The sequence below is a fragment of the Aquila chrysaetos genome, chromosome Z (assembly GCF_900496995.4).
Source record: "Aquila chrysaetos chrysaetos chromosome Z, bAquChr1.4, whole genome shotgun sequence".
NCBI classification, from domain to species: Eukaryota; Metazoa; Chordata; class Aves; order Accipitriformes; family Accipitridae; genus Aquila; species Aquila chrysaetos.
The window spans coordinates 32,070,647-32,085,249 of record NC_044030.1 but is presented as its reverse complement, the minus strand read 5'-3'; the positions used below and the strand labels follow the sequence as shown (position 1 = coordinate 32,085,249).

The 14,603-nt window shown below is 37.7% G+C and overlaps 1 protein-coding gene across 7 annotated transcripts in view; it reads right to left on the bottom strand.

The window, feature by feature from the left end:
* The window catches only part of HOOK3 (hook microtubule tethering protein 3), a 112,259-nt gene that overhangs the window by 49,043 nt on the left and 48,613 nt on the right, over positions 1 to 14,603 (bottom strand). For all 7 annotated transcript variants that reach the window (XM_041120711.1, XM_041120712.1, XM_041120713.1 and 4 more), the window contains 5 exons: positions 14,392 to 14,524; positions 12,170 to 12,237; positions 3,444 to 3,506; positions 1,913 to 1,996; positions 510 to 673 (listed from right to left, as the gene is read on the bottom strand). In XM_041120711.1, the coding sequence (XP_040976645.1) occupies positions 510 to 673; positions 1,913 to 1,996; positions 3,444 to 3,506; positions 12,170 to 12,237; positions 14,392 to 14,524 (512 nt within the window). The remainder of the gene's footprint in view (positions 1 to 509; positions 674 to 1,912; positions 1,997 to 3,443; positions 3,507 to 12,169; positions 12,238 to 14,391; positions 14,525 to 14,603) is intronic.

The window sequence follows — 14,603 nt, the reverse complement described above, 5'->3', positions numbered from 1 at the left end:
TTGAGGAAATGCAAATGAAAAGCAGAGTTCACTTGCAGATAATCTCCATCTTTCAGATATGAAACAATTTGTTTTCAAATTCAGAGAAGGACACACTTTGCTGCATAATACCACCTGTAGTACTGCCCATAGCAAACTTCCAGCTAGGAATTCCTACACCCTAAAAACACAATCAGAATAATCTACATACAGGAAAGCATGCTACTTTTCATTCTCACTAATTTTGAAAAACATGGGTGAGGTGACTGCACACAAACAATTCAAAATAACTTCACAGAGTAGAGAGTAACAAGTATACAGCATTTCATACTTCTTCAATGAAGAAATTATGCATTTTTTAATGCTGGAGCTTCTAAAGAGGTAAATCATAAGATGTACATCACATAAAAACTTTACTACTGTGGTTATACCACCCATTATACATAACTGCCAGCAGAAACAGAAGTATATAAAATTCATGTCTGTTGCCAGTTACAAACAAACAATCTGACCAAGTCTAGCTTTTCTACCTGAATGTTTCCTCCTGGAGTTGTTCTAGTTGTGTCTGCAGTTGCAAGTGCCTACGACCTGCAGGGCTGTTGGGATCTTCAATAGAATCAGACTGATTTAAACGTTCCATCAAAATCTGGTTCTCAGCGAGCAAGCTGCTCTTCTCCTCCTGGAGGGCCGCAACCTGTTGTAATAGGAGCATAAACTGGAATAACTGAGCTATCTAGCTATAGAGAGCAACTTTTTATCGTGTGTATCAACAATGGCAATACACAGGCTTCAGTAATCACATTTCACTAGAATATACTGTAACATTGATGGGTATTCAATTGCTATCTGATGTAACCAACATACTGCAACATCAGGGGCAGATTTACCGCACCAAAAACGTAACTATTCTTAACTGTATTTCGCACAAGCATCTAAAGAAAAAGTCTTAGTTACCACAGAAGATAACTTCATTATAATAAAAGTATGCATACTTTCCCAACAAACAAATAAAACTAGCCCTCCACAGTAAAACTTTTAAAACTGATTTCCAAAAGAAACAATGCCTATCAATCAGACAGAATATCCAAATATGGATATGCAAGGGATGGCTGTGCACTTCCTAGATTTTTTTTAATCCAGTGGGCAACTGCAAGCAGACCTGAAACAGGAACACAGTCCCAAAGATAACTCAGTTTCCCCCAATGTTGTGAAAACAGGCAGCACTGCAAAGAACCCAAAGTGCTGCAACTCAAAGCTGAAGCATGAGTTCATATATCACTAAATAGTATAGAATTAACATGCAGGAAGAGGAGGGGAAGAGAGGGAATGTGAACATCTCAACAGAAGGAAACGCTTCAATAAAAGCTTGAATCAAATATACCAAAATCAACCATGACACACAAATCGGCTTCATTAATTCTAACAGTTACTGAACTGCTTGGCAAAAGCCTGCATTATACTCCAAAGTAGGGTTGCAATGGCAATGCCTTTTGGGGCTACCACTCTACACTCCTCATGTCTTCTGGACAAGGTATGCTTGATTTACAGTAAGGCTTAGTCTAAATCCATACACAGCTGACAGACTACAGTAACTTCGGAGTGGGATTTAACTCTTAACTGAAACTGTTACAGCAGCATAACCTCTATTAGTTCTCTAATGCAAGAGTTGAACCACACAGCTCAACCCCTTCCTACCTGAAAGAAAAACTGTTTTGTTAGTATGAATCATCTTAATACTGGCAACATTGTATCAAGATAAGAAAACAATGAAATTCACTTGGCTAGCACAAGTAAAGCAAAATAATTACTGTGCAATTTTCATTTCCCTTTTAAAAATTATGTTTCTACACTATACTACTTGATTTCAGCTGCCTAAAAATTAACACTTCTCTTTCCCAGTTCAAAATTAATATGTACAATATAGCAAACCTACCTGCATATCTAACTCATGACATCTCTGGGCAATTTCTTCTTTTGTTGCTAGTGCTTCATTTAATTCTTCTGTAGTTTTCTTCAGCTACCATAAACAACAAACATTTATAGTTTCATCACTCTCTGTGAAGTGTCTAAAAATACTCTGAACTACATGACTGTAAAATCATTTTTACATTTAGGTAACATATTAATATTTTTGAAAACTGAGGCAATTCTGCTCTTATAAAGAAACAAAGAAGCAGAAGTGATTACTGTTTAGTCTGTATGACAGTAAAAAGTAAACATAACTAAAAGTAAGATTTGGTCTTACAAAGATACATTAGAATTATCATATCTATTCTATGAATTGAGTCAAAAAGTCCTGAAGAACTTGGGTCTGAAGAACTCAACTCTGTACACTGAAAAAATTGTGAATACCACTTTTCTTTACGGGTGCAAAGAGTGCATAATTTCTGTTTTCAATCTACTTTTCAAATACAGAAAGGACTGGAAGGTGGAATACAGGGAATGAACAATTAGGGTGAAATCTCTCTAGTCACTGGAAGCTACTATTACTGCACAACAGGAATAGAGCCAACATGGTGAGGGAGAAGCCTACCCTCCTGAAAAAGGGCACTGAATCTTGTAAACAGTGAGAAATATCCAGATAATTCCCTTCAAAGGTATGTTCAAAGATATGTATCTTGCAAGTTCACATATGAATGCAGTTAGGATAACATAAAAAACAGCTACAAGAAAATTGGCCTGATAAAACAGGTGCATGCATATTATGTATACAGAGATATAGACATATATTATTATATATGATGAATTTTAGATGGGCTTTCCTAAACAGCATCATCATATCTTATTTTTTCAAGTTTATTTCTCAAGGGCCTGTTGACATATAAAAATTAATTCCATCTGCCAGAATTTACATACTGCTGCAGAGAAAGCATGATGGAGGAACACATGGAACACCACTGTACTATACTTCTCAATTACAAAAAAACCTGAGGAAGTAGGAGTGTTAGCATGAGGTTGAGCCAGTAAAACACAACTGGTTTTGCATATTCCTTAAATATATCAGACAGGGAAGGATTCTCTTTGAAAACTTCCTTTATATATTTTAACAGTTCCCAGGACTGCTTTAATGATTTTTTGAGCCACATCTATGTTTTTTTTTTTAAACTGACTTTGGAAGTAGGAACTGGCAAAGAAAGTTTTATTCAAATACTACACACTTTTTTATCCTTCTTCCTCAATACCCAAAGATTTGCACCTGCCTGCAGTTTCGCTATACTATGTCATACAGCTAAACTTGTTTTTCAAACTGAGCTTTTCTCTCCTTCAAATATACAAAATGCATAAACTGAATTTATAAAGCAAAAGGACTTGAAACACTGAAATTTAGTTTTCCTCCCCTTATTTCAATTTCCCACAAAACTCCTTCATGATTATAGAAAAAAAGACAGATTTCTTAACGATGCAAAATGACTGGCCACTGATGTGCTATGATTGAAGGAAAAGAAACATCTAGTCTTAGATACCTGCCGATCAAGTTCAACGTAAGCATCATTTCCAAGAGAGACTGGAGACTCCTTACTCATCAACTGCAATTAGATTACACTGGATTAGAAAAAGCAAGGATTTACTTTTAATAAAAAAGCTAAGCTTCAATGAAATAACAAGCTGATTTTAACTTTGGGGAGCTTCAATCTGACTTCATTCAGCAGTTTTTAACTTCATTTTTATGTATGACATATTCAGACACAATTACAGAAAGAGTGTTCAGAATTTATAATACTTAAAGCACTATAAAATAAATCTTACATCATCTCTTTTTCTTCTGAAAATGCACAATCTTTGTTTATGATGAAACCTACAGTATACTCTGCTAAGCATTTTACTAAAGTGGCAATGGAATTATGGTAGCTATCAACACACCATGCAAGACCTGCCTTCAATTGTTCTCTGCCAGTGGTTTTCATTTTTTGATCACCTGGAAGTTCACATCAATTTATTTATTTAACTAAAGTTGGGGGCATATCTATGTCAGCTAATTGGGCAAAACAAAGATGATAAAAATTCCTGCTCTGGAGTTGTCTGTAATTTGCAGATTTAAAAGGAAAGTCTATAGAGAGTATTCCTGAAATAAGTATTACAATTCCTTTTATACTAACTTACTTTTTTGCAGGAATGACTGGTAATGGCTTTAAGTTTAGAAAACATGACTTTAGGCATGACTTTAAAAAAAAAAAAAAAGCCCTTCAAATTGACTGATGTGCTTACTAAATGATGAAAAGCTGATAAGAAACTAAATTTTCTTTCAGTAACCCACTGATCAGCTACATAGGTAGTTAAAAGCTAAAATCAAATGTAACTTGAGTAGTAGCCCAAAGACCTCCTCCCACCCACTTTCAGCAAACATATTAAGGCAAAGTTATTACTGAAAGCTGTAAGATACCAAAAGAGTAATATGCTGTAACTAACTCAAAAGGCAGCATTACGGAATGACACTGATGGTTTCTGTCATCCTGTCCAAACACAAAATGTTTTATGAGTTCTCCAGTGACACAATTCATGGAAGTTATAATCAAAAAAGCCCTATCCTAACCAAAATCAGAACAAGATTTCTTTCCTAAGGCCTCCTGTCCAGTTACTCTCTCCAGAGACAGGGCTTCCATTATTCCTTCCAGAAATCAGTGCTTTTGCATTACTTTTCATTGGCAAAGTTCCTCAGACACACAGAGCTTTCATTTCTTCTCCATCCTTTCTGTTTATACCACTGTGTACAAGAGAAAAATCACTGTTTGACAATGACATCATTCAAATATTTATATACTTACGTTTCTCTCCTTTTCCCCATCTCCTTAACTGGGATTTAGCTGCGTACCACACGCTTAAATTCATCTATTTGTCCTCAACAGTTCTCCTCAGACCTTGATGATGTTTGTTGCTAACTGCTGAATTCCTTTCATTTTGTCTACATCTTTACAGTGATAAACTACTCTGAAATGAAGCATTCCATGAAGGCCAGATTCTCTGTAACAGTAACTAGAAAGTCCCTAGCCTCAGAGCTTTTCCATGAAAAACAAAGTCATGTCTTTTTCATTACCATATATAGTGGCATTACAAACTTGTATTTAATTTAGGTCTGTGTTAACTAAGCTGATTATAATTTTGCCATCCAAAACAAGAACTTCCAATCCCTCTCTGCTCTGTGATGTTTATCGACGTTTCAATTACTCCGTTTCACTAGCTACTGTTTAAATACTTTTCCAGATGACTAACAGGGATATCCGTATTAACCAAATACTGAACTCTTCTCCCTATTCTATATCCCACAACACTGTTCACAAACACACTTCAGACACTAAATATGTTCCACCCGTTAAGCCAGTACTTTCCAACTGGCAGGTCCCAGGCTGCATGAAGCCTGCAAGGATGTACAACAAGTCCCTGAGAGCCACCACCCCTTTCTGGCTGTAGCACAACTTCCTCTTCAGAAACCCAGCTTAATAGGCCTGCCCAAGACTTACTGTAGGAGGAATACAAGAGGCTGCACAACCCACTAGAGGCCACTGTGGTGTTGCTGTTTTCTGTGGATTACCGTAAAGAAAGCAGGCTGAGGCCAATAATATAATCCCTTTATTCTTCAATGAGTTTTGCTGTCCCAAAACTTCCTGTCCTTACGAACCCTTAGCACAAATGTCCAGAGGACATTAGCTGGAGAAGGATTAGGTGGTGGAGATACATGGTGTGGGTGCAGTGTGAATGTTACACAGAATTACTGGGAACGTCATGGGAAGAGTGCATGAGGCACTGAGGCCAAAAGCCACAGACAAGATGATTGACTCAATGCAACAAGAAGCACCTTGCAATCTTATGACCTGTGATACTGTGGCGATGCTAAAGAAGAAATCTAAGTGATTGTGCTGCGTCCAAGTAGCACGACCAGACAAGGAACAGGAACGAGATTGCCAGATTACTCACAAGTAATAACAGGAATCCAACTTCTGATCATCAGTTAACAATAAACTGAAGTTAAGTGGGGAGAGTTATCAGGGTGAGAGAGCGCTTCCATCTTTTCCCTACACATCTTCCCACACATTGGAGATGACAGTGGTATATATAAGCAAGTTATCTTGACTGTGCTCTGCTTCTGAATTGCCTCTACCCAGTTTCTCCCTGCTTAGTAGCAAACACTTTACCATAAACAGCACAGCTAATAGGGTACAACTCTACCCACTTATCCAATCTTCTCTCTCTTTCTTTAGTAAGATTTACCAAAAAATTCAAGAAAAGTTTTACTGAATGCTGTTTTACGATTGCATACAGATATGTAGGTCAACTCAAAGCAAACACTACACCTTCCATCCACCTAAAAAAAAATAAGGTAACAGACTTGCCTAGTTTCCCCCTATTCTTCACTTCATTTCTTGTCCACCAGCATTCTCAGATACTACTGAAGTTTAGAGCTCCAAAACACTCATTTCATCAGTTACCTGCTTGATAGCATATTAGCTTTTTCTGCATTATTTGCTACTAATCTGATGATACTAGTAGGCTGTTATTAATTTTTAAAGCAAACTTACTTACTGTGTTCTGCTATATATCTCCTTTACTTTCAAGCTCGCATTCAGACAAATTCCTGAAATACTGCTCTAGTTCAGTGCTTCACATGCAGCCTGCAAGTGTGATATTAGAACACATGGTCTTAACAGGTATGGGTCAATGCCAGTACTTTTGAGTGGCAAACTTTATTTCATTTCTATTTCAGCTGACTGACTCAAAAGAATAAAAAGCAGAAGGAAGTGGTCTTCTCATTCCCCCTCCACAGCTGCAAGTTTTCTTTTCTTCAGAAGCAAACTACAGGTGGGCATAAAGGTCTACCTTCACAATTTTGCAGTGCTGGAACTGGCTTTCAGCTCCAAACTCACAGTGTAGCTTAAGTATAGTATTATCTATTTTCACATGTACCTTTAATGGATGATGATGATGTGCAGAGATTTTAAAAGTGAATTGATTATAAACAGGGAAATCAAAAAAGTGCCTGCAAAATCAAGCAACTGCGTTAGGCCTCTACAGTAGAAGGAAAAGTCTGCTTAAGAGCTTCCCACAGTGAAAAAGCAAGCAACTAGCATTTACTTCCTTGCTCTTTTTCTGGTTTATTTTGCATATTTGGAATGAAGACTTGAAGTAGCACAAGCATTTGTTCAAATAATCAGAAAGTCATTTAAAATCAAAACAGCTTATTCTGTGGTGAAGAGGTCAGTCTGGATTTTAAATGGTATGATAACTAGGACATGACAATTTTTATAACTCTTTGTGTAGTTTTATGAGAAGCAGTTGTCATTCCCTGTTATCCTTTACATCTATACATTTTCATGCTTATAGTTTTGGTATGATGTCTTACAAAATACTTTGTAAGATCTGCTAATTTTATATTATTAAAACCTTCACTTCTTAACTGCTTTGCTTGTGAAATGTGAACAAGTTGTGTTGTCATGGATACATAAAGATTAGAGAAGGGGTAAAACTATCACAAAAACTGCATGCATGAATAACCTGAATTTCGAATGCTTTTTTCCCCTACACATGATTTGCATGATTTTGCAAATGCAGCTGCACCACTTAGTTGATGATGTTAAAAGTTCAAAACATTTGCTTTTTCTGAAATGCTTCTTCTACAGTTGCTAACATTGTACAAGCTCATTTAAGTGCCCGTGAAACAATGTCAAAATCCAGCTTCTGTATTCAGAAGGTTGTTTTTCTTTTTTAAAGCATCTTTTTGTTTGTTTGCTTTTTAAGAATCAAGGCTATGTATGACACAGTGTGTATCCTTCAGTGCAGCTGGACTTTCTTCCTCCTCCAATACTGCTGACAGACCCAAGGAAATATTTTTCTATCATTTCGTAGCTATTCAAAAACCACTTTTACTTCAGACAAGATGAACCTTCAAACAGTCAGGACAAAACACAGGGGGAAAAAAAACCCACAAAACCAAACAATTTCTACTTTGTGGAAGTAACACAGATGGTATTAATCCGGACAGGAAGTATCTTTTGCTATGCGCCCCAGACAAGCTTTGACACTAGCTCTAGTACTTTGCTGTTAAGAGCCTGTTCTGACTCTCAACTTGACCTGCACAGACACCTGCTAAATGATCAAGTTTACATATGTTCTAAACAGCAAAGGCAAACAATTTCACCAGTTACCACTTTCATCAATAATGAGCTTGGCTGCTCAAAGAAAAGACTTAGGAAAATGACAGCAGAATTTCTAAAGGATGTCAAGGGAAGGAGAAGAAATGAAAGAGAAATACATAATGGCCAAAATAATTTCTGTAAGGAAAGATTTCTGGCCTTTAAAAAACCCTGCAAATTATGAAATTAAAAATGTTACATTATACATAGTAATATATTAATTGCAAGTAATAATAGATTATAATAATACAAACAGAATATAGGAGTATACATTACAGAATATACAATACATAATTTATATTTTCTGTAATATTTTTGATAGCTGTATCGTCCTTCTCTTCCTCTATCTTGTGCACAGCTTGCATTTAGAAATGCACACCTGCAGATTAGAATCTAAGAATCTAAGTGGTGGCAGCACAACAGATCAATTTGACTGCACTGAAAAAATAACAGAACAGCATTGTTCAATTTAGAAAACCTTTATGGAGCATAAGGCATATTTTATTATTAATATTTTACTTTAAACATTTAAATAAATGAAGAAAGGGAATGCTGAAGAGTCACAAGTTATTAAAAAATCAAAATAACCAAATAGAATTTAAAACATAAAATGCTGCTTCTTCCATTTAAAAATCAGCTGCTTCATGCAAAAACCAGAAAGAACAGGTCAGAGGCTTGTTCTACTGTGCCTCATGAAATATTTTCATGAGTAAGTTGATTTATGAAAAGCAAAGAAGTATCAAAACACATTGATATGTGCTTTGCTGAAACAGAAAAACAAATTACATAATACATCAGTAAAGCTTAGAGGTCTTTTTACATACCTAATTTTGAAAAAAAGAGTACCTGCATGTCAAACACTTTGAAATGTTTAAATTAGGCGATATACCAACTTTTCAAATATGCATATATAGCTACTTTCCTAGGCACTTTATTATGGTGTCTCCTACATATTGCTTAGTCCAAGTCACTTGAGTCCAATAAATAGAAAAACCTCCTTAAATCCAGTGAAGTTTCACCCCTCCAAAGACACAGACTGCAGGTGCAGCTCTGAAAAGACTCTCTGGATCTAAACTCTTGTTAGAATCACAGAATATCTCGAATTGGAAGGGACCCATAAGGATCATTGAGTCCAACACTACCTAAAACTAAACCATATGACTAAGAGCATCATCCAGACACTCCTTGAACTCTGACAGGCTTGGTGCCGTGACCACTTCCCTAGGGAGCCTGTTCCAGTGACTGACCACCCTCTCAGTGAAAGACCTTTTCCTAGTGTCCAGTCTGAACTTCCCCTGATGCAGCTTCATTCCATTTCCTCATGTTCTATTGCTGGTCACCAGAGAGAGGAGATCAACACCTCCTCCTCCACTGCCCCTCTTGAGGAAGTTGTAGACTGCGATGAGGGCACCCCTCGACCTTCTCTTCTCTGAGCTGAACAAACCAAGAGACCTCAGCTGCTGCTCATAAATCTTGCCCTCAAAACCTTCCACCATCTTGGTCACTCTCCTCTGGACACACTTCAATAGTCTGATGTCCTTCTTATATTGAGGTGCCCAAAACTGCACGCAGTACTCGAGGTGAGGCTGCACCAGTGCGGCACAGAGTGGGACAATCACGTCCCTTGACTGGCTAGCTATGCTGTGCTTGATGCACTCTAGGACACAGTTGGCCCTTGGCGCTGCCAGGGCACACTGTTGACTCATATTCAACTTGCCATCAACCCAAACCCCCAGATCTCTTTCCGTGGGGCTGTTCTCCAGCCTCTCATCCCCCAATTTGTACATGTAAGCAGGATTACCCTGTCCCAGGTGGAGAATCCAGCACTTGCTCTTTAACGTTAAATTTCATACAGTTGGTGACTGCCTAGCTCTTTAGTCTATCCAGATCTCCCTTTAAGGCCACTCTACCCTCAAGGGAGTCCACAGCTTCTCCTAGTTTAGTATCATCAGCAAACTTCCTTAATGTACATTTGATTCCTGTGTCCAGATAATTTATAAAACCATTAAAGAGCACTGGCCCTAAAATTGACCCCTGGGGAACCCCACTGGTGACTGGCTGCGAGCCTGATGTAACCCCATTTACTACTATTCTTTGAGCCCAACCCATCAGTAAGTTGCTCACCCAACATATTACAGACTTATCTAAATGTATGCCTGACGTTTTGTCCTGGAGGATACTGTGAGAGACAGCATCAAAAGCTTTGCTAAAATCCAAAAACTCCATATCTACTGGCTTCCCTTGGTCAACTAGATGGGCAACCTTGTCATAAAAGGAAATTAAGTTAGTTAAGCAGGACTTTCCCCTCATGAACCTGTGCTGGCTATGACCAATGCCTGCATTGTCTCTCAAGTGTCTTTCAGTAACCCCCAGAATAACCTTCTCCATAATTCTGCCAGGCACTGAAGTGAGACAGAACTCTAATTACCAGGGTCTTCCTTTCTTTCTCCTCTTGAAAATTGGGACAACTTTTGCCAGCTTCCAGTCAACTGGGACCTCTCCAGACTCCGAAGAATGTTGAAAAATAATGGAGGGAGGTCCCGCTCTCAAAGCATCTCAAAGTTTTTGAGACGCTTTCTGACCTCTTCAATAAGCACCTAAGATCCTCCTCATTTGGTTCTGAATGGCTTGGATTTCTATGCAGCTTGGAAGATAGCATTAAAATCACTCAGAACTGCACCAGTACCTGAATAGTAAGCTTTTTGATTCACTGAGTTTCAAAAATCTGTTCCAGAAGAACAGACCCTCATCCTGTGATTTCTCTTCCACATCTCAGAAAGGGCACAAACACTGAACAATTTCAATGTCTACTCATCAAATGCCAAAAAATGTGGGCTGCTTCATATCTGGCTATTTTTTCAAATGAAGGGGATTTTTACAAAAATCAAACAGAAGATTTTCAACAGAAGGAGGGAGGGTAGAAGGTTTTCTATTTTAAGACAGTGCAGAATAAAATGATGCTGAAAGTTGGGTTTAAAAAGAGGACATTAGAAAAATCCACCAAAACATTGTATTATAGTTAAAAAGAATGCAAAAGTAAAATATCCCAAAACTCAGGCAAACTGATGCTTGGCAGCACTGCCTGGAAGATGATTTAGCATAACGATTCTTTCAATGCTGATTTCAAAAGTCCTCTCTGCAACATTATAGATAGCAGTCACACACAGACAACAGGATGTATGATTGCATAGATACAGCATTGGTCAAAGTGGTAATAGGGGAAGGGGTTCCTGTAGGGTCACCAACATCTCTTTCTCTATTCAGACATTACAGAAAAGTGAAATTGCTCTAGAAATCAATATGGAATTTGGTTTCTCTTGTTCAGGTTCAGAAGAAATGGGATTACCAGCAATTTCCTGCTTTTCTTAGTGGCCTGCCCTGCAGTAAACCTCCATCTATGAAGACTGATAGGTGCTTCACTTATATGCACTTTGGGCTCCTAAGAAGTCACATGTGGGCTTCATTGCTATAGTGGTCACTAACACTGTGGTTTAAATTTTCACTGTGGTTTTAATTTACTACTGAACAGCACTTTCACAAAATACACTGCAGAATACTTACTAACTTGTAAAAACATATTAGCACAAATAGCTTCATTAGCTTATTCATAACGCTCCAGCTGACAAAAGAATACTCTGCTATCCATTTCTCTGTCTTTTCAATTATCCAGTAAAACAAAACAAAACAATTCATGGAGTCTTGCAATTCCAACGTACAAATTTTGAAGAAATTTTACAGTATTTGGTTACTCACATAAAAGCAGTCTAGTGCATTTCAGGAGCCACAGGGTAGGGAAGGTAAAGGAAAGGGAACCCAGTATCAAAAGTATCTAGAAGTTTCAATCTTCTAGATTTAAAGAAAAGTGGGACATTCAACCAGAGTTCCTTGACATAAAGAATCTTTACTGATTTGTTTCTCTAAGGAAAAATAAATATTTTTCAATGTACAACAGCAAAATCTATGCCCCTTCTTTACTTCCAGCTAAGTTTTTCCAAGGTGGGAAAAAGCATACTTTTCTAAAATACTGAAAGGCTGAACTTTTACACACTGTGGACATCCCAGCATACCTCCTGAATGGCTGTCATGACAACATGTTGAACCGACTCTTCCATCATCATTATGGTCTGGATGTACTCTGAAAATAAGAGCATTCTGAAATGTTACTGTTGAAACTGAAGTCACACAGAACATGAGGTCAGAAGCTGCATCCTTTCTACAAAATGAGTAGGTGCCACAGATGACACTGAAATGTATAATTACCAGTCATGTCCCACCCCAACAAACTCAACAAGACTTTATCAGAAGTCCATTCAGACATAAATTCCGGCTCATTGGAACTCTGCAACAATGAAAAATGTACACAATTGTCATCTTTTTTTTTTTTTCCTTCTGGCATCTCACACTTCTGAAATAATTACTTATGCTCCTTTTCTCACTTTGTATAGCTGAATAGTTTGGGAACAAGTACATGATCCATGCATAGGTTGCCCTTTTCCATAAGTTTAACAATAATGTCCTGCCTTCCTAAGCATCGTCATTTCAAGGCATTTTCATATCCATTCTTGGTTTCTGTTCTTATTTCTGTGCTATATCACAAATAAGTCCCCTTAATTTTTTCATTCCTCACCTACGCGTAGATGTGAGCTACACAGCAGGTACCTTGTAAGATAATACAGTGCTTTGAAAGACAAATTCCGACATTTAGATCAAGTCAAGGAGTTTATGACTTACCCAGTATCATATGGTTTCCAGACAGATATGATCACCTTTACATGCGACCTGTATTCTTTTAACGATTTGCCCAAAAGGAAAATTGCTGGGAATCAGTCACCTCAAAGTGATTAATTGCCAAGTCTCACTCAAAGTATATAAAACTAGACTGTTCCAGTATTTCAAACATAACATTTTTAGTGTCCAGACTGAAAGAGTATGAGAAACATGGAAATAACATACACTTCCCACTGGAGGATGCCAAATAGTCACCAAAAGGAAGTAAGTTAATTTTACATAAAACAGAGAGGACAGGAGGCCTAATAAAACAGAGTTATTTATGTACTCATGGAAGAAAATTACCTCTATTTTAATTAATAGGATAGCCAGACTGTCTCCTGATTAAGGGAAGAATAAAAGTAATTTCAGAAGGAGAAATTAAAGTGATTTAGACACCTGAGAAAACTGGAAAGGGGAAAATAGCTATAAAAGCTAAGATGCACCATGCAAGAGGAAGACAAAAGGTCTGAAACCCTGGCTGCCATTTTGTCAGAAAACAAACCAAAATGAGCTAAATCAGGAAGGGACAGATATCTGATGCGACTTTAATGTAAATACAGTAAACAGATTTATTTACCCACATGTGTATTTAATAATATGTTCCTACACTTCCTGTTTTAAGTGTTAAGAATAAATGTTTGTAGTTGCTTTGTTACCTTAACCTAGCTTGAATTAAGTGTAATTTAAGGTGATTGGGTAACAATAAGACACCCTGCACCCAAGGCAAGTTTAGAATATGAGATTTGGGACACTTCAACAAGTGTCTCCGTTGTTCATCACATCCTCTGTGGCTTGTGCAGGAGAAATGAATGGCTCCCTATTTTACCTGCGCAGGACAGATAGACAGCTGGTGCCATGGGAATCAAGAGAGGCAGAAGTCTCTTTCAGTGGCTGCTGAAGTGGGATTCAATCGCCTAACAGATGCCTCAAGTGACATTTTAGATGCCTTTAAGGTATCACATGCTCAGTCTTCAGCTGCTGTCCAGAACGGCGTTATTGCCAACATTACTTTTTCCTATTTGCCAACCCCACGCAAAAGTCTCAGAAACTACAGTATCCCAAATCACACCAGACATATCTTCAGACCAACGCCCAGTCACACTGATGGCTCTAGGCCATGTAGTAAGATGCTGACAGGAACGCATTCCTAAAACCAAGAGTCATACAGGATAGCGCAACAATCAAATTTTTTAGTTCTTAACTATCGCGATCTACCTCATAAATGGTTAAAGGGTGGGCCCAAGAATTTTCCTTTGTAGAGTGCCTTTTCAGCTCAGCAAACAAAAATTGAAAATATGCATGTTGGAAGCAAAACCAGTTCCACAGTGTGAGACTCCAAAACTAGTGAAGCTTATAACAAAACAACAATTTTTATCTGTAGGACAAAATGTCATCACTGAAAAAAATACGTTTGTCTCTGACAGCAACCTGAGAGGTATAATTTTTCTCTTAAGTAGCTACACAAGCAGCTGTATTTTCATTCACTGCCTGGGAGAAACATGCTTTCAAAATTTAATACCTTGCTTCTGTTCACAATTCACAGCGCATCCCAAAATAAGCTGAAGCATTCTCCCAAGCTCCGCAGCATCAGCGTGCTCTCCGATCAGGTTAACATCAGGAAGCGTGAAGTCATCAATCTGCTGCCCTAGAATCTGCATAAAGACCCAGTACATACATGTCTGTATCACTACACAAATACATACACACACATTTCAAAATACAAATATGATT